At 34.8% G+C, this 21,601-nt stretch overlaps 1 protein-coding gene across 2 annotated transcripts in view; it reads right to left on the reverse strand.

Annotated features, from left to right (window-relative positions):
* The window catches only part of BRCA1 (BRCA1 DNA repair associated), an 87,056-nt gene that overhangs the window by 33,938 nt on the left and 31,517 nt on the right, over positions 1-21,601 (reverse strand). For both annotated transcript variants that reach the window (XR_011919754.1, XM_072404020.1), the window contains exons 11-15: positions 20,937-21,022; positions 11,135-11,309; positions 10,268-10,352; positions 9,464-9,639; positions 4,130-4,437 (exon numbers count right to left, since the gene is read on the reverse strand). Coding sequence is in view for 1 of the 2 variants with exons in the window: in XM_072404020.1 (XP_072260121.1) it covers positions 4,130-4,437; positions 9,464-9,639; positions 10,268-10,352; positions 11,135-11,309; positions 20,937-21,022 (830 nt within the window). In the remaining variant the exon portion in view is untranslated. The remainder of the gene's footprint in view (positions 1-4,129; positions 4,438-9,463; positions 9,640-10,267; positions 10,353-11,134; positions 11,310-20,936; positions 21,023-21,601) is intronic.

Consider the following 21,601-nt stretch of genomic DNA (forward strand, 5'->3'; position numbering starts at 1 on the left):
AATAAGACCTAGTGTGTTTTTGGAAGCCCAAAAAAAATATAAGACAGTGTCTTATTTTCGGGGAAACACGGTGTATATATATATATATATATATATATATATATATATATATATATATATTAGATTTCTATAAACAGCATTGCCTTTTATTCACTATAGCAAAAATACACCATTGCTGAACAAATCTGAAGGTACTATATGTATAGAAAGTAATTTTCTATACTTCCCTGGATAAATAAAGGACTTATCGGCCTCTCTGGATAGCACAGTCAGTCTTTTGGACAGTACATAACAAAAACCCAGGCACTAAAAGGATGTTAGTGATGGAGAAGGATGTGTTAATATCACAATGTGCTATTTTTCCTTCTATATTTATAATACTACCAACCTTGACACAGCATATACATTGTAAAATCACTGTAATTGTTTTAATTTACTTCCTAAAGGTTATGTTGTCATGTTCGATCTGGAATTATAGACTCATGGAAAAAGGCCCGATGCCAAGCCTAATGACATCCCACACAACTCTGCAGCATCATTAACAGTTGCGTTCTGATTAACTGCTTAAATTCTCACCATTTACTAATGCTCTGTGCATGCAGTTACAGAACAAGGGATCAATGTTAGGTTGGCACTGGATTGATTTCCTAATAATTTAAAGCTCCAAGCACACCTTCCCCTCTAACTAAATCCATGGTCAAGTGACTATCTGGACACAAGATTTCACTCTTTTTAGGTTTACAGGAGGCAGCGTCCTTTATATCACTGTCTATGTTATGTGAACAGGATCCACAAGAGGAGTTTCTTTTTTTTTGTAAATGGGGTCACAAAATGTTGAAAAGTAATCTCTTCGTTTTTACTAAAGTACTATAAAGAGGAATCTGCAACAATGCCTTCAACATCCTTTATTTCCTCCAAAACCAAGGAGAAATGAAAGAGGAAACTAGTTCTTAGTTATATATAAAACAATCTATTATCATTTTTTTAGCATCCTTGTAAATTGTGTTTTCAGTTTGTTTTTCTCTCTATCTTCACAATTGGTTATCTGACATTAATTTATGAAGACAAATAAAATACATATACGTAGACTTGGCATATGTGTTCCTACAAGAGGAATCCACCTGCAGACATCTGGTATGTTGAATTCCTCCTGAATTCAAAGCAGAATTGCCCCCCTTATGTAGAATATAAAAATTGACTCACTGCTGACTACTAAAAAACTGCAGCTTGCCAATTATCAAATAGCACCAGGTCACACCTAGCTGCTTCCTGGTTTACTGCTTCTATTGCTAAATCCCCCCATTGTGAGCTGCAATGCCTGCAAGGGGGAACATAAAGATAATTGAAAGAGGATTTGCCTGAATCGAGAAATTTTCAGTTTACTATATGAGGCATTCTAGCCTAGCCAATCAAGATGGTTGAAGACCTGAAACCAGAGGAAGATGTTAGTGCCAGCAATAGAGTGAGGAGAGGTCAATTTAGTTTGGCTTTAAAGAAAAACCTTGAGATTAGGAAGGTGAGACTAAAGCATCAGGATATTGACTACACATAATGATCATAGTGCCAACTATAATAACTTTCTAGTGAACATACTCATATCTGATTATTGTCAAACACAGCAAAAAAAAGGTTGCGCTTTTTATCCAAATCAGATTTTTTTTAAGCTGATTAGAAATGTCACTTTTTTTTTTCCTAAAAATTACTCTTTAAAGGATATTACATTAGAATTACAGGAATTTCACCTACATATACCTTGAAAAGTCATAACATTTCTGTAATTAGATAGGACTTTACAGACGATTATGAGGTTAGAGAAGTCATTCCCTGTATGCCAAAGTTACCCAGTATTTTAAAAAACAGGCAGGACAATGAAACGCATATCTGAAAAATGCAGGAGCTAGTTTTTTGTTGCCAAGAAAAAGAAATAATTTGAGAAAGGTTTACTTTATAGTCCACTATGAATTTTCTTACTTGGTTACAGAGGGATTCCCTTCTAGCAGTGTTTACAGCTGGCTAAATAATAATTAGTCATAGTTGTGTCTCTGTGACATTCACCTAGGCTAATGAGGATCATACCACTGCAGTGATTTGTAGATAAACGCACTGCCACTAAAGCCAATTAAATACATCAAGATGGGAAAGGATTAGCAGCTACTATATATGTGCACATTTCAACTGTATGATCTCACTAGCTGCAAAGAGTTCTGCTTTAGGAAACTGCTTCAAACAATGTAAATAAGAACATCTGGTGACTGATTCATATGCCGATTACAATTCTATTTAGTGGATTAAACATTTTAAATTGGAGCACAAATCATCTTCCTGATGACAATGATTTAGATTATCAGGGCCTACCACCTGCGATACAATACATACTTTCTTTCTACATACACTATCATTCTACTACAGGCAGTGGGTAAAACATCATGAATAAAGTTAGATATTTGGGTTTAGGTGTTCTTTTCCCTAGAAAACATATCTAAACCCAAGGGCAGTAACAATAAAATTAGCAGATAGAATCCCAATATAAACCCACTAGAGCACAAAGAAGAAAGTAATAGTTTGTTGTAATAGTTATGTCAGGTCAGAAACTCATAAAATTAATGTAAAATTAGGATATGCATCAGGAGTTTTACAAGTGTTCAATTACCAAAAATATGTAGCAGTTTTCTAAACATTCGAATTATGTTCAAGGATAAAAAAATAAAATTGTAAACATATATATTTGAATCGGGTGAATAAGAAATGTTTTATATTATTATGTTGAATTTTCCAATAAACAGGAAGAGTTTTAGGCTCCAATTTAAACCTCTCATGGATCTCCACACTTGCTGGTATAAAAAGCCTGTTTACAAAGCTGAGTAGCTCAAGCTGATATTACCCATACCAATTAAATATCTTAGACTCTACAAGCATGTTAAATTTCATGACAGTACAATTAGAAAAAAGTAGCTTTTTGGAAGGGTTACCAGGAGCTGCTTCTTTCCAAAAAGTACATAGCAGAGCAGCATAAGCCTGCAGAGCTGCATCTGAACAAACCACAAGAACAATGTCCTTTGAATTGATGAGCCCAAAGTAAAAAAGGTTTAGCCATAAAGCACAGAGCCACATTTGGCAAAAACCAAACACAGCATATCAGGGTGATGATTTGGGCTTGTTTTGCAGCCTTGGCAACTTGCAGTCATTGAATCAACCATAGACTTCTTTTGTACACCAAAGTATTTTAGGGTCATATGTGAGACCATCTGTGTGAAACGGAGTCAAGACTGGCTGAAACAAAGGGGAATCAAAACCCAATCAAAAATCCGTATTGGGACTGTAAGAAAAGCAATGTTGTAAAGAACAGTGGCCTGAAATTCCTCCACAACTGACAGACCAATAGTTGTACGGAAAATAATTACTTCATGGTATTGCTGCTAAAAGTGGTTCTATAACTACTGCATCATACTTTCAACACATGGCTTGTCCATTTTGGCTTCATTTTTGTTAACTAAATGATAGCATGGAATCTGGTATGTGCAGTTTTGTTTATGAGGTTAAATTTAATATATTATTAGGAATGGTTGTCTGGCAGCCCAGTCCGAGGATGATTTGCAGGTAACAGGCAGCAAGTAAGGTGAGAGCTTAGAATTCCAAATCCCAGGATAACTTGGGGAGTCTTAGGAAAACCATCTAGCTGCTACACAACCCCTACATCGCGTCAGACTATTTGTAAGATGTTTATCTACCTGTGTGAATCTCTCCAAATAGATTTTGGAAAAATCTAAAGTAGCAGCTGTTGGTACAACAGGCTAAAGTCCCTATTCCGTAGTAAAGTGCTATGAGCTGTACTATGAGTCAGTTCCATGACCCTCCTTCAATCAATTACAGATCCCTGTCCTCGACACCTACAGTTTGTTCCCGATTCAGAAAGGCTGTATCAGGTTTTTTAATTCAAAAGCACACGTAAAAATTGACCCACACCTACAATAGGTTTCCTTTCATTAGAATTTTTTGCTTGACAATGGCATTCAGTTGGATCAATATTCATGAAATGTACAAACAAAAACCATTACCCCAATGGATAGTGCCTGGGTTAATCTATAATTACTTTTGTTATCAGAAGGAAACCTAAATAAAGTTAACTTACCAGCTCACTGTGACTGAGGCCTGATGCCACAAGGGAAAAGTTTCTCTTGTTAGCTATGACAGGAATCTTGCTTGTTGTTGAACCTCTTTTACTTCTTGCAGGTGATGTGAATACAGGAGATGAGCTTCGCCTATTACCATCAATATTCGTCTTAAACTGTTGAGATTGTTGTTTGGATACTGCCGAGTTCCTCCCATTGTAAGCAGAACTTGTGTTTATTTCTTTATTACTCAAAGTTGTATTTCTCAGGCTTCTTCTTGGCGAGGCTGTAGCTTTGTTTAAAACAGCTTCTGGGGGTTTACATGTATCTATATAAAAGTAAAATAAAAAAAATAATTATATGAATCATGCAAATATAAGGTTTGACAATATCAAGAATATGCCATTTTATAGCTTTACTATATACATATTTTTCACCCACGATTCACCAGAAACATATGTAAATCTTGTGGTATTTTATTTAGGAGCAGGGCTCCTAGCCAGACCATTTTTAGGTTTTAGTATGCTGTATTGTAATGAAAATACAATATTTAATGTTTTTGACTTTTTAAAGTGATGTTTACATTTTTTTGTGAGTGAGGGGTATATTAGCCTTAGATTGATTCATCTGGAGCCACTTGTGCACAGAGCTACATATTATATTTCACAAAGGATTTAACTGCATGCTGAGGTTCTGGTATTTAGCAAGTAAATGGAGAATGACAATGTCAGACTCTGCAGAGGGCAGGGCTTAATTGTAAATTGGAAAGCAGACAAACTATGTGTTTAGCTTGGGACCTGGATTTAGTGGTGTCCCAAAAACAAATTAAAGATCAACACAGCTGGTTAAATTAACACTGTTTTGGTCTATCAAAATGGCATTTACATGCACAATAATAAACATACTTGCTATAGTAGTTTGATCTTTTTTTATTCATCTTCTTTTTCTATAGTTCCTCCCTAATACTACCTAGCACCATCATATTGTGAACGGCGGAGCACACTTTCTTATTATTGGGAGCACTACCCATTTTCTCAGTCAGACTTGTGTATGCCTATCCTGCATAAAAGGATGCAGCTGGGTAATTGAACTCAGCAAGAGTGGAAGCCTGTCAGTAGCTATACATTTCTTGGATGCTGAATCATTCAGATTTACACTGCTGCAGGGGAGGAGAAATAGAGCAAAATAGGGTTTCTCTTGGCTGAACTTCTGCTTTTTCTTGTCCCTTGGCAGCATAGCGTGCCCCGTTATCACTCCAGTTGCTCTCATTTCTGACCTCCCTTAACAGTTTCAATCTGATTCTTGGCTCCTGTTTCTCCCTCCGCCACCTCAGCACAGCGTGCATCCTCACTTTAAGAGCAGATTAGACTTCTGCAAAACTTTCTCTGTTTTATGAAAAGGATGCTCAACACAGGCTAAAAGCTGAGAATAGAAAGAATTTCAGCTGCAGAAAACGTGTTCCTATGCCTTGCAGAGACAAGGGGTCTCCTGTTAGTAAGCAAAAAAAAGAAAAAAGGAAGAATTTTTTTATTATTATTATTATTATTAATAAAGGTAATATTTCACATTTTTATGAATTAAAACTGGATGTCAAGTTAACAGTGAAATATATCATTTAAAATGCGAGAAAACACCCCATTGAAATCAATCGAAGAGTTTACCTGTGTTTTTGGGCGTTTTCTAGCGTTAATCCTGTGTTTTAATTTTTTTTAAACATTGCAAGCAACGTTATAGATTACGCTATGTGCCTCAAGGAAACATTCCTGGTGTAGATTAGCCCGTTGGAATGCATGGGAATTTCAAACATGTGTATTTAAAGCCTCAGGTTAAATGCTGGGGTACACATCCGTGCATTTAACACAATCCGTACCCAATGTGCATTTAAAAATGCTTACAAATATAAAAAAAAAATCAATAAAAACCTCTATTGATGTCAATGGAGGTTTTATTGCTGTTTTCACATGCTCAAGCGTCGTTAGGGTTTTACCTTTCAGCCATTCCACACTAGAGGTGAATGGGGACACAAATCACATACATATAATGAAAGTACTTTAATGTTAAAGTCTGGTCTCATTATTAATAGATATATTAAACCCTTTCAGGGAACGAGTAAGGTATTATGTACCTCTGAACTAATTCCTTATGCCTCCTTTAAAATTAAAACTCTTCTAAATCTTAAAATCGCAGCAAAATGTGTCATAGGCATTTATAAAAAGTGTTTCAACATTTTAACACAAACTTTAAAAATGCATATGAATGCAGTAGTGTTTTTTTTATATTCTTTTTTTAAATGTGTGTATTGTTTTTTAAATGTATGTGTTCGGACTGCAACAAGGAGTTAAGTTTGGCTAGGGCATTGGGGGACTCACTGCACACGCCGGCAGAAGACATCTCCGGAGAAGCTGCGGGGACAAGGTAAGTATTTTTTTTTCAGTTGTAATCCGATTGTCATACGATGTTCTATGACAATCAGATTGCACTGTAACGCTTGTTTCTATTTTTAGCTACCTCGAACCTGGTTCGGGGTAAATGCTTTCAGCAAGTTTTCTTACCTCGAACCAGGCTCGGGTTAACCGCCCAGGTGGTTAATGTGCATTTGAAATCTTGTGTTCCCTATTATCCCTTATAACCTGTCACTCACGTTCCAGGGTACACAATGCACAACAGAGGGACAGAGGGCTTGGGTTTGCATGGGTTTAAATATGTTAGAAGAATTGTTCATCAGAGAATAACTAGATGAGTGAATTTCCTACAAAAGATATTCTGCTACGAGGTTCGATAAAGAAAGTAAAAACCTAATGGCCAAAAACTTAATTATCACTGTTTTGATTTTATGGCAAAATATTTTGAAACTTAAGTATGTGTTGTAGAATTTGATTAGAATGTTTAACTACTATCACTTTCAATTACAAGCTCATTTGTTTTAAAGTTCCTAAAATTGCACTTGCTGGAAGTTTACTTCAAAACATCTGTTAAGCAATGAAACAAAAGTTGTTTTATTTCATTTACTATAGAGCATCCCTGGGCAAAACTTTTTTTTGATGTTTTAGATAAAGAAAGATATAGTTAAAACCGTCATGTTTTCTTTCTTTTTTTTTCCTTTTCCTTGCTGGGATTTTTATTTCATTATTGGTGCTAGAGAAGAAACAGAAAGTTAAAGGAAATTATTTGTCATGATTCCTATAGTGAATGAACCAGCAAGAGGAAACATAGCATATATTTTATACAAGCGGTAAGCAGGTCTAAATTTGGCAAATCCCTTTTTTTGGTTTTGTTTGATAAGTTCTCCATCAAAATCAATAAAAATATATCAAAATACACAATCTAGCCCAATCATTGTCTTACAAAAAGGCTGTTTCTCAAATTATTTTTTAAATAAACAGCACTTTAAAATTTGTCAGGCCACTATGTCAGAATACAAGATATTTGCTCTCAAAAAAAGTCTTTCACACCTTAATAAGTAAAGGCATTTATCCATGGGTGTTGTTTTCCTGTGTTTGACAGGCATAGGAAACTTACCTGAACTGCAGGTTGTTAAAGGCTCATGGAAGTTTAGAGGCTGCATTAGACCTAATTAACATTTAAAACCATCTATTTGCATTCCAAAAAAGCTATTTAATTGCACATTTACTGCCATTCTAATGCAAATGTGCTCATATTGCGCACATGTATCATGCATTGTCATGTTCTTCAATAAAAGAACTTTTATAGGCCCCTTGATGCATATCCATTAATGAAAAATGTACATAAACTGTTTTTCATAACTATATTTTTCATGCTATAACACAGAAAATATGAATCCAAAAGACTAATTTAAAACAATAGGATACTAAGTAATGTGCATTTTATTGGTCATCAAGTGTACATTACAATGTCAAAAAGTACATAAAAAGAACAGCACTTATATGCAATGCCAGCCATAAAACCCCTTTATACATACACCCCTTGATTTTATAACGTAAGCTAAAGATCTAAGCCACATCTATGAGAAATGCCAATATACTGGTACAACCTCAATGTAAATACTTTGTCCTGTTGTTAAGGTTAAAAAAATGAAAGTAAAGTGTCTGGAGTACTGCCGTGTGCCAGGACATGAACACTCCCTGAAGTGTCAGTTTAAGAAAAGTTCAGAGGATGGTTCCTATTAAATGGCTCGCTGTGGAGGAAAGCAGGCGAGAGAATTGTTTACTGGTTTTCAGGGAGTATATTTTAAGGCTATTTTATGCATTTCTGAAAAAAATTCTTATATGAATAATTTTCTAAGATTGGCTACAAATCTAAGAAAAGGTTGCAGGATCCGGCCATAATACATACACTGCAGAACAGTGGTGTCCAACTTAAAAGGGTCACACTGTGAGTTGAGTAGAGGGCAGCATTTGAATAAACATCAAAAACATAAATTTAAGTTCATATATATAAAAAATAAACCAGGAAAAGTCATGGATATAGCGAGGATAACTCCCTTCCAGGAAGCTTCATCCTCAGGAGGCCTCTTCAGCTTATTGGCATACTGCCACTAAATTTGCTTTTCCCCACAGACTGGGCTGTCCAAGGGCTTCTAGGAAGTGGTGTTCAGTGCACAGCTGAGGTTATTACCACCCCCAATTTGTGCTCTTGACAGCTATAATGTATCTCCCTTAACTAGGGTGCAAAACGTGCCTCCCCTGTTGGAAACCCTGCTGTACATCGGACACTTGGCATAAGGACTGATACAAACAATCAGCTTTGATTGCACTTTTGGTATTCATTTTTACACAAACATCATGCTTAAGGTGGCTGTAGTTGTATTTCTAAACCCACTTATCTTGCTAACATTCCTATTTTATTACTGTTTGTTTTTTATTACAAAGATTTGTTTTCCTTGCAGATTTGTTCTTAACATTTTGTTGACCACCAAATTATTTGCGCTGTTCCAAAAGCTTGTTCTGAAAATATAACCATTACAAACTAAAAAAAATATGACAAGCAGAATTTACCCATGGTTTACACAAATGGTAATAAAACCTGACAGTACACAAATAGTCAAAGTCACATCAAGGACATCAAAATGACTTTACGTATGTTATATGAAAGTCAGCATTTGAACTTTTTAGTTTGGTTAGCAATTAAATCTGCAGACTTCCAGTATTGAAACCGCTAATTTTCTGGCTTACATGCTGGTCCCCATTTTAATATTTTAAGACAGAACCAGTATGCAGATACAGACTATTTGTTTGCCTTTTGATCTGCAAAAAATCAAAGTAATAAAGTCTGAGTGTCACCATACCAATCAGTAAAACAAGCTAGCAATGACAGTCACTATGTTTCTCATGACAGGCCTACTTTAAACAAAACAAGACAGAAAAGTAGGGTACCTGGCTCTTTAGTGAACGGACTGCATTCACTTGACTCTTCCATATTATCAGACTCTTTACACTCCTCCTGTGTAAGGGAATTTTCTTTTAATTCCTTCAGTAAGATGAAAGTAGAACGAGTTTGCTTGGTTGACCTTGTCTGGGGTTGACTAAGTGGAGGAGTTGGTGATCTTAACCTAAAAGAAGCAGCATAAAGGGCAATGCATGAATTCATAACACACATTATATTGTAGTGAATAAAGCTTAACTCCAGGTTACTGTGAAGTAGATATCGCAGACTGGATATCGTCATTCGTAAAAGACTTTAGATTAGCCACCACTGCTCTCCCAAGCTGCTTTTAGCATTCAGTTATTTTTCCCAAAAATCACAACAAAGATTCAATAATGGTTTTAGTTTCTAACAACCTAAAATTATTGCTGTCATACATTAGAGCTGATAGACAGGATCTGGTAAAACCTTGACCTTAAACATATTTTCTTTACAATGCTTAAAGATTCATATATTAATAAACACTTCTCTTGTAAGTGCATTTACTGCTTGTAAAAAAAATTGTACATCTTTTAGTATGCATGATCAGAGCATAGGTCAATACAGCTCATTTAAATTTCCCTCATAATAAATCAAACTTAAATGATCTGGGGAGTGCCAACTACTTATTATTTATTGTTTTAAAACTCTATCAGATTCTTTGATGGTATAGTAAAGTTTATCATTTCATACTTTGTTACAGTATATTGACTGCTTTTGGCCATCTCTATATGGTACCATTTTAAAATATTATGTGAATCTCCTGAAAATCTTACCGTATGTCAATCTGAACTGGCTGCTCAACACTCCATGGAGATTGCATACCAGTTTCTGGAACAGTATCAGGTGATATGTCAGTTTCTACAAGAAAAATTGGTTTGCAAGATCAGTATTTTTCATAATATTAGTAAACATACAATGAGCTTTATTTACAAATTATTTCTGTCAATTTTCTCCAGATTTGTTAATAATTTACCCTTACGCAGATAGCATTCCCTATTGTGACAACTGTGCACTTTTGAGATTGGCCACTAGGTGGCAGAACAAGTTATTAATTTTAATAGGAACTGAAGAGATACAACTAGAGAGATCGGACCATCTGTGGGCTAATCTCACACAAATTGACAAGGGAATAATTTATATAATTCTCTGAGCCTAGCTGCTGCCCCCAAAAGTACATTTTTTCAAACCATGTACTAGGACTTGTATATACAATACAAACAGGTATATAACAAAACAAACAGAAACCCCTAATAGGTATGGATTTATTTTTCCAACAATTCAACAAATGGAGATTAAGATACTTACAAATGTACAATTCTGGTTTAGCATGAGCAAGATCAGTTTTGACTTACATTAAAACTGCACATTCACTAACTAAATAACTAACTATATATATTCTTAGTTAAATATATCTACGTTTTCTATACCCTTATATAGAAAATACAATTCATGATTAAATATACTTTCGTGTGGTTTTAGATGTCAGTTTAAACTAAACATTTAGCTAGGCTGATATTCCACATATGGAAATTACAAAAATACATAGTAATTTTAAGCAGCATGTGGCCTCTGTGCAGATGGAGTATAAGTAGTGAGCAGTAAGTCATACAAACAGCAGCCTATGATGCATGGATATTTACCATGGTCTGTTTGTTTCTGGCATGCCACCTGAAGCCTTCTTGTGTTAAGCTCAGCTGTGGATGCTTGCTCCTTTTCAGATGAAGGGCTTTGTGTACTTTGCTGTTCCAGCACAGCTTCCAGGGCAGCCATTTCCTCCTGGAGTTTCTGTAAATTGTTCCGGAGAGCATCCCTTTGCTGTAACAGAAAGCAACCAGCAAGCTTAAGTGGAGAAAAAAAAATGTCAAGTGTAATTGAACAATAGATCTTTCAAGGCTGGATGAAACGACAGAACCAATGCAATGGCCAAACTCTTCCTGCATTTTTAAGATAAGATCAATCAAATGTGCTACTAACCTTCTATTGTTTTGTAACTTTAATCAATGTAAAAATGCACAGTAAAACGCCCCCAAAACTCTATAATTTTAGGCAAAAAAAAATAATACAGTAGTTGCAATATTCATGCAAAATACAATTTCGCAATACAATTCATGCAAAATACAATTTTCGCAATTGGTTGTCTATTCTCCTACAGTTCCTCTAGTTGAAATTTTATCTCAAAATTTTTTTTTATTATTTATATATTGTACAAAAAAAAAAAAAATACTCCCCCCAAAAAACACAGGAAATAAATGTTACAATAATTAAAATAAGTGATTGTCAAAGTTTGAAACAAAAACAAATGTTGCAACTCAATCTTTGTATTAAAATGAAGTTTACTTGCACATAATGGTTTCATAAGAATAATGTCTTGTGACCTTTAGCCCTCAATATGGTATGAGAATAAAACTCAATTTACAATGAGAAAGCTCAAGAAAGAAAAAAGAAATGTAAACTTTTAATGTAATGCACAAGTTCCTTGTGTTATTTTAAAAGACTAGTTTGCTGATAATGCAGGGTAACTTATAGTTAACCATAATCCAGCTGAGTTTAGAATTGACTGGAAAAGTTGGGAACTTCCAGAATTTAGCTATGGTTATACGAACTGCCAGAAATATGTAATTGGATTATCATGCTGAGTGGTTTGGGTGGGTTGACTCAAGTCTGCCAAACAATGCACTGGTGGGCATCTAATGAAGATTAACATGGGTCACAGAGAATATAAAGTTATAAACCCAGGTAGAGCCACCATATATGTCCTATGGAACCTTGTTGGGAAAACCTCAAAAGTATAGAGTGGAAGACTGAGATTTGAAGAGATTTTAGAAAAATCATATATGCTATATAATGTCAGTCTTCCACTTTCCAAGACATGCCCAATCACCCACAAAAGCATGTATGAAAACTTGTAAATTGGAGCTGAGGGATCTAGGGATTTTTAATTTTGCTCATACGAAGTTGGGAGAAAGGGTGTTGCCCTCAATCTCAATTTAGATCTGAAAAATTTAGGAAAAAAAATATTCAGTTAGCACTAACAATGTCCTTACCTCCGAATCAATACCCTATTTAGTAAAAAGCCTTTATTTGTACACTACAGGAACCGCTCCCAGGTCAAACCCAGAATAAAGTTAGGGTTACTCACAGAGCTTCTTGCAGAGTATGCGAGGAGCCCCGTTTGTGCTACCTAAAGACCTGCAAAGTGCCCAACGACTTAAAGAAGACACTGACCTGGCCATGACTATCTGCATGGAGTTTGTATGTTCTCCGTGTGTCTGCGTGGGTTTTCTCCAGATACTCTGGTTACCTCCCACATCCCATAATCATGCAGTTAGGTTATTCAGGCTTTCCCTCAAGAATTGTTCTTAGACAACATTACTGACATATGACTATAGTAGGGACATTAGATTGTAAGCCCCTTTGAGGAACAGCTAGTGACATGACTATGGACTTTTTAAAGCGCTGCATAACATGTAGGCACTTTATAAATATTGGCTAACAATAATATTATTAATAATAATAATAATAGCAGAGTGTTATTCTATGAAAATTAAACAGTGAATGGTGATCTAACAATGTTATATGAAATCTATGATTGATAGTTAAGATGTATGTGTAATGTCTGTAACCATACACTGCGAATAGTCAGAGAAATATACATTTTGTTGTCATCATGAATCATTTGTCACAGTGAGGTAAATCTGTGATCATACAGTGAAACATTTCTAGTGCATGAACTGATTTGTACTAAAGGATTGGAAACCAGAAGTAGATTGTGATGTTTCAGATTTTCAGCTATTTGTTTTTGGTGTATCCTATGTCAACAAACAACTCAGCTGGACAAAAAAAGAATTTAACTTGCCAAGGATTTTTCAATATATTTAGTGTATTTCAGGTCTGCTGAATCCAGAAATGACATCAGTTTCATTGAATTGGCTCTAGTACTTGTGGTACAGGAATCGAAATAGACCAATTTACCAACTACAAATGTTAACACAGCATCAATCTTATCAATCTTTATTTACACAGAATTCCCGGTGACATCAGTGCGTATGGACGTTCCGTTAGGGGCGGGGAAACTTAAATCTATTTGTATTGCATTCAATACAAAATAACTGTATTGAATGCAATACAGTGGATTTATATGTGAAAAAGCAGTACATTGTTTTTAATGAACATTTATTTTACAGTATAATATTTATTTTTTTTCAAAATTAAAAAATGTATTTATTTTATCGTTTTGACATGATTTTTATTTCAAACTTTATTATACTCATACTGTTATATTATACTGTAAAATAAATTTTCATGAAAAACAATGTACTGCTTTTAGATATATAAAACCGGACAAAAATGAACCGCTCAGGAGGTTAAAGAAGAATATGAAAATATCGAAATGGTCTTACAAAAGCTTTGCTATCATGAACACCAATGGTCCATATGTGTTAATTTAAAAATGGTAACAGATTTTTGCCTGGATAGAGTACTGAAAAATTAAAAGCAGGAATCATTGATAGGACCCCAGATTCAGAAACTGATAAATGATTCAAATTTCACAAGTTACATGACTCATACTGAAGCTTCTGCCTGACACAGCTATGACAAGGTTGTCGAGAACTTCTTGGGTAACAATAAAGCACAAAATTATGAAGAACTGGTACAAAACTTGCTCTTAAACTTTAAAAATGTGGGTGCTACCATGAGCATAAAAGGTACACTATCTCCAAAGCCATTTGCAAAAATGTCCAGAAAACCTTGGCGATTACAGTGAGGAATCGGGGAAGAGGTTCCATCAATATATAAAGGTGATGGAGGAAAGGTATCAGGGCAGATGGGATAGACACATGATGGCAGACTACTGCTGGAGTCTTCACCGTGATTGTCCTGATCATCAGCATAAAAGGAAATCATACAAATGGATTTTTTTCGATGACTTTTGGGATTAGTTCTGTAAATATACTGGATTATAGAATATATTGACATTAGGTATTTCAAAAGGCATATCAGGTTTAATTTTGCTTCATTTTCATGTTTCATTAGTTTTCTATGAGGTTATTATTGAGGTCATTGTTTCAAAAACTAGAGCCAATCTAGCAAAACCAATACCATATTTGGAATTTGTGCATCAAACATAACCTAAAAGGTTTTTAAGCTGTTTAGCAAGAAAATGTTTGTTAACCAGTGTAATCAATTCACCCAACCATATTCTAAAGATAAGGCTAGTGGACTACGTTGATAAGTTTAGTAGATTGATTATTCTTCTGAGAATCTGATTATTTCACAACTGAACAAGTACAACTTGTTGTTAGATGTTCATCCACTTTGTTTGAGACACATTCAGTTCTCTGCTTTATCTCTCATTTCAACATAAGCCAGTGTTCTTACAAAAAAACATTCAGTAATTTTTAACGCTACAACTTTCCGCTTTTGTCAGAGAACAGTCCTGCTGAGAGAAATTGGTAGTTGTGGTAGGTGATCCTCCTCTATAAACCTGTCTGGCTCAGATAATGTTAACAAGCTGTATATCACTATGTACAATCTTGTAGAGTTTCATTTTTTTTCTAAAGAAAATCTTTGATACAAAAGAAACTTCAAAGAAAATTACTAGCCACTTGGTAAAGTTCTTCAGTAACAAATCCATTAATTTTGTACAAAGAAGTTACAGTAGAAAGAAACCGTTAAACATAATCATCACCAATCCCTCTCAAGCTAAATTTTTATTACTTCAGAGATTGTAGTTTAATGATAAAAAATAACATTTATACATGAACACTCTTTGTTCTATTCAAAAATCAAGTGTTATAATCAATAATTCCTAATATTTGCAGGAAATTTCTAGCAGAACACCTAGGTTAAAAAAGGCTGCCAACAAAACTCCTCTATATGTTGTCCTAAAGAATGTTATTTACTATGGAATCATCTGATCTTGGGGAGCTCACAAAACAGTAACTACAGGAAAAGCAAAACTACAAAAAGCAAAAAACATCTGCTTCAAAAGATAGAAAAAAAGAAAACTTTTGTCTTCAAGACAAGAGAGGACTAATCTTGCTGCTTAATATGCTTCATGAAGGATAGCATGAAAGTGACTTAAGGAACCTGCTCAATATATTTTTGAGCTTTACATATACATCTCTGAAAAGCTTTTAGCCAAATTAATGTTCCCCTATTACAGTCACTTAGATGAATAGCATTTTTAAAATCCTAAATCAAGATTTTGGGAACAGAACTGCTTATTTATTACTTAGCTACAAGGTATTATTGTCATGGTAACAATTGGTGCTTTAGTGAAAAATACTGCAAAATGCAATGTGAAAGCATTTTTGTAGTGCTATATTCATTACATACTGAGTAAACATAAAAACATCACATCATTTTATCCAAAATATAGCAATACAAAGGGAAAAATGCTTAACATCAAAATAACAGGGGTCAGAAAGGTTTAGACCTGCAGGTCGCTACTTGATATGTGATGCAGTTTGACATAAATTGCAGAATAGCAGTGGGTTTCACCTGCACGGTCAGAGTGATCTCTTACCTGGCCATGTCTACAGGGTTTTTTTTAGCACAGACACTGAACTTACACAAAAGTTAGAGACCAACCGACTACGGTGTGTCATTTCTCAGTCCTGCTCTTCCTACTAACAATGATGGACACTGCTCTTCCCTTTGTCATTAAGGATAGGTCGCCACCGACGTGACACTAGTTTTTCCACTGATAAAAATATTAGGTACTAATCTTACCACTAAAACGATGGGCACTATTACACATTGCTCTAGATCATACCAGAGATACTATTTCTCCTTTCATGGACCACAGGACATTTTATACTCCCACTCATGTATTGAGATTTGTACTGCCATTGAACCTGGGAAACTGTTTGCTGGAACCTTAGATGGAGACCAATTATTCCTAACACTGACCTTAGAGCATTTTTTATTTATCACCAGTATTGCATCATTTGAACCACTAATAAACAATGGCTACAGTCTGATCCCCAGCAGTCTTAAAGTGGAACTAATCCAGCGCAACCCACCTATCCCTATTTCATTGCAGGTTGCCGCCATCTTCCTTCTTTTTTTTTTCCTCCTTAAATCTTCAGCCATCTTGACTGGCTGGTATGATAAAAGAGTTTATTGATTCCCAGAGTAAGGGAAGCCAAGATTGCAGAGTTTCCCTGGCTAAGCTATGCCTACAAAGTTCTGCAAAAAACAGCTGGGCAGCAATCAGGCAGGTAAGGATAGTTATTGCAGAAGGGACATCGCCTGTTCCTTTCTATCTGCCCGAACATGTTCTTTGTACTTCAAAGTGGGATTTAAGTTCCACTTTAAGAACAATGCAGTGGTCTATGGTTTAAAAAATTTAGACATAAAGGACTGGCAGAAATAATTTAGTCCTCTACATGTTGTAAACATAATGTACCAGATTTAAAGATCAATACAATAGGGTCAGGTTACTTGCAGTTTTATTATTTTAAGGCATAAAAGATCTAAAGGTTATATTTAAACTCGTTGGAACTACCTTTTAAAATCCCAGTTCCCATAAGTATATGACGTTTCCGGCCCTTTTACCACACTTACACCTAATTCTACTATGACAAATATATTATGTTTTGGTTTGCATATATTTTTAGGAAACCTAATAATACAATTTGATACTTTGACATGTCAGCTCACACTCCCCGTTCTTCCTATTCAATGCTTTTCTTCTGTTTTAGTAGATTACCACTTAAAAGCAACATGTTCTATGTAGCGGGATACCACCCTGATGGACTTATTATTGGCTCTGCTGCTCTGATAAAGATTCTGCTAACCTTTGTAACATAGGCTGCATATTTTTTTAAGGGAAGAACTGTTGGGTGAAATTGTGTTACTTGCAATAGCTAGTTTTGGGTTTATAACACATTCCTACTTTGTGTTGTGGACGATTATTCCTTACTAGATGGCGTGCATGTGTGTTTTTAATATGATAAACAACCTGGATGATTTCAGTCAGAAACTTTAAATGACATAATATGAACCTACATACAAAAACCTCAGACAGCAGTCATGCCTTTCTACGTGTTTCAATGCATTTGTCAAGACTAATATATTGATTGTATGTTCACGTATGGTCCATACATGGCTTTTTACTGCATTAAATGGTTTCCAGCAGAACTTTTTTTAAAAACATGCTACCATTTTGTTTGCAAATGTACAAACAGAAAAAAAACCCATAACACATGGGTGCAACACACAAGCTGACAGAAGTTATACGTTTTTCCCATCTATATCCAAATAAAGAAAAAGATACAGAAAATGCACACATTTTGGCAGGGTATGGGCTTTATTGCATTTACAAACCAAAGAGGCCAGACCGCTGCAAGAGGAAAATTTAATAGTGGATCAGGAGAGAGACAGTACCACCCTATGTAACTCACAATCTGTTTGCATGTCCAGCCAAAAATAATTTGTTTTTTTTGTTTTGGATAGTTTGATGGAAGGAATAAAACTTCTGTAATTTTTTTTGTAATCTTTATCTAAAAAAAAAAACCTAACAATCACAAAGCAATGTAAATCTTGACAATTAGCAACAATCAAGTTGTGTATTTTAACACTGAGGTCTTCATTTGTCATCCAGAATTACACTCTAGTTTTAAATTTCTCTGTTTTTTATAGCCAATGGGTATAAAACAAAGGTGAAGTGTATGTGGAGGGGGAATATGAGATGGGTCGTATATTAAGATTACAAAATTAAAGCAGTATAGAAAACAAGTTGAATTAGTTAGAAGGTTAGTTAAAAGGAAACCACCCTAATGTACTCAAAGCATTCCTCTATTGCATCATGAACCTTACACTATAAAGTCTATGTTACAATCAAAGGCTCGGGGATGAAAAAGATGTAGATATAATAAATAACTAAACATTAGAAAAGTCAGGTCACCAACCTGACTGTGCATTCTTACCAGGTTGTGCAAACATGAATGGCCAGGAATACAAATCTTATGGAAGCTAGAACTAGTCCCAGATATGCATTTCAATTACACCGCATTTATCTTGAAGCTGCCTGGGTGTCCCTGCATCTTTGTGAAATACATACCCATAAATATGTTTTTTATAACATAAATTTTGTAGAAAGTGTGTCATTCAATCACTATTTGCATTTATTATACATTTTAAGTAAAATTTTAACAGTTGTACAGAGAATAGAACATAAAAAAGTGAATTTCTTTTATCGATTTTGAGCTCACTTAAGTTTATGATAAAGTTTAAATCTGTTAAATAAAAGGAACATAACATAGATGAGACATATAACTCATTGTGAGGTAAAAATAAAAAGGATTGATCTAGTCAGGATAAGATGTGTTAATCAGATTTTGTTTACTTAGTGTTATCATTTTCATACTGCAGGACAAACTATATTGAAGGCTAGTGAAAGTTATATCTCATTTTTCCAGGTCTCTGTACAACTGGTAGTAGTTAGTGACATTCAACTAGACTCCTTCTTGCAATGTTGAAATTGTTTCGCTGACAAATCAAGCTGCTTCTTGTTTTTCAGAGGTGAAGATGCAGTTTGGAAAGGCTGTGAAAAGGTCTTCAACATTACAAAAAGCAGTCCAATTAAATGGCACTAAAACTACTAACCTTATTGAGGGTTACCAAAATTTATCTTGTGTAGGTTGAAGTGGGTAGTAGGTTTGGGTAGAAGAATTTTCACCATCTGTGGAAAATGTAGGGTTGTTTAGTGGGGCAAACCTCACTGTGCTCGGTGTCTAGGTGTCTTCACAAGGAATAGATGCAGTGGCGTGGCTGTAGCTGGCGTGTTTAACACAAGCCAAGGCCACTACCCCGGGACATCTCTTATTCGGATTACTGTCTGGGGCACTCAGTTGATCTGCTCAATGTAATTAACTGCTTCTGACCAAAGACTAATAACATTAAAAAAACAACATTAGGTTTATTACTGTCTTACCGGTAATTTAATAATTTAATTTTTAACCTGACACCCGGCACAAAGAAGTCACTGGACACGTGACATCTTGGAGTAGTGGTGAGGAGGCTTGTTAATTGGCTCCTGGCTATGCAATCATTAAAATGACATATACTAGTGATCAGTGTGTTAAAACACAACAATTACACCTGTATTTGCTTCTCTGTCATTTTGAATTTTTTATGACATAGGCACTTAATAATATTAAACTCCATAATCAGATGCATATGCCTCATCATATATGTACATGTAATGAAAATGGTAGTTAGCGTAATTAGTTCTGGGTGTAAAATGTATAAAATAGGGAAGTCTATTAAGCCTAAAAAAAAAAAAATACGCTTTTTTTTTTTTTTTTTTTAAAAAGACTTTAAAATGAGCTAGATACTTTAAGTCAAACAAACACATCACAGAAATATAAAACTTAGTCCTTTAAAAAATGAATTTAGTATGTTGGTACTAAAAGGTTAGTACCTTAGATCTCCTGATGATTTTGTGCTCAACTGACCAATAATCCTAACACTAGCCCTAAAACAATGCACACGGGTGTTGGAGAAGCTAATATAGAAGCAGATCAGAAAACTCACTGAATGTATTGTTCATCCAATCTATCCACAACAAATGAAAAGCCAAAGATGCTATTCTCCTTTAAGTGATCAGCTGCTGAATTCCAATCAGGTTCACTTGAGATCCTATCATTTTATCAGATTGGAATGTAAAAATTTGCCTATGTGTAGTGGCCCTTACTTCTGGTGTAAATTATGCATTTTACAGAATGGAAAGAACAGGGTTCATGATTTAAATACCATTAAACATTCAATAATGTGTCATTTAAGCATAAAATAGGAAGACAGACAGGTGCATATGTATACACAAAATCATAATAAAATCAGCTATGTTAAACCAAGACATGTAATTCCTATGCAGGCTATGCGGTTAACCAGACACTCAAACACAGCTCAGCTAACAGAACCATGAGAAAATTTATGTGTCCTACGTAACAAGATGCACAATTTAATAATTTTTCTTTAGTATTATTTCCAACCACAAAGTACATGGACCTGTGTAAGGCTATTTTTATTTTGCACTAATCAAATAAATAAAACTCTACAGGAAACAGCTTAAAAAACATCAACAAAAGTTTACAAAACACTCTCAAACATACTCAATTTAATGAGAGTAATTTACTACATTACAAAAGGGGTTTTTTGAAAAGAACAGAATGCATTTATGACAATGATAGAATGGTGATTGAAGAAGCTGTGTGTATGCAAACGTTCACAATTAACTGAATCAACACTGCCACCAAGTGGAGAGCCCATGAAACTGCACACTTCAAAATTACAACTTTCAACCATGCTGTACTTACCCAGTTTCTCAGTTCATGTCTCCATACCTTCAACAGTTTATTTATTAAGTATAAGAATTTAGGGCAGACCTTTACTAGCATTACAAATTAAACTTTTTTTTTATTATATACATACCTGTGTATTGAACATCTCACATTGAGAAGACAGACCTGAGGAGTCGCCAGTGTGACTGGCTTCGCTCGCACATTCAGAGCCTTCATCTGTAAAAGCAGACATCACAAGTAAGGCTATACAGATCAGATATGTGCATGTATATATACACGCAGTAAATATATTACATATATATATATATATATATATATATATATATATATATATATATATACATATATATATATATATATATATATATATATATATATATATATATATATATATACACACACACACACACACACACACATATTCACACATATACACACACACACACATAGACACATAATCTAAAGCACTTTAACACTTATGAGAGCAAAAAGCTGATTGTATAGGAAGTCCACGCTGTACTTCTACCACTTCCTAAAGTTCCTGGTCATTATGCCTAATATGCTAGTCACAATCTAGCTTCTATATATTCACATAAAACATGTAAGTGAATATATCGATCATTACTGTCCTTAGCACTCTGTTTAGAAGAAAAACTTAGGAAGCTGACCCCAGTGACATTTAGCCATCTCCAGACAACATTAAACCATCATATTTATTATATGTAAAATGGACAAGTTCACATTTAAATAGTCCACCTTACACTGATTGCCATTACTGATCTCCCACTGCATAGC

The sequence above is a fragment of the Pyxicephalus adspersus genome, chromosome 3, assembly GCF_032062135.1.
Source record: "Pyxicephalus adspersus chromosome 3, UCB_Pads_2.0, whole genome shotgun sequence".
Taxonomy (NCBI): Eukaryota; Metazoa; Chordata; class Amphibia; order Anura; family Pyxicephalidae; genus Pyxicephalus; species Pyxicephalus adspersus.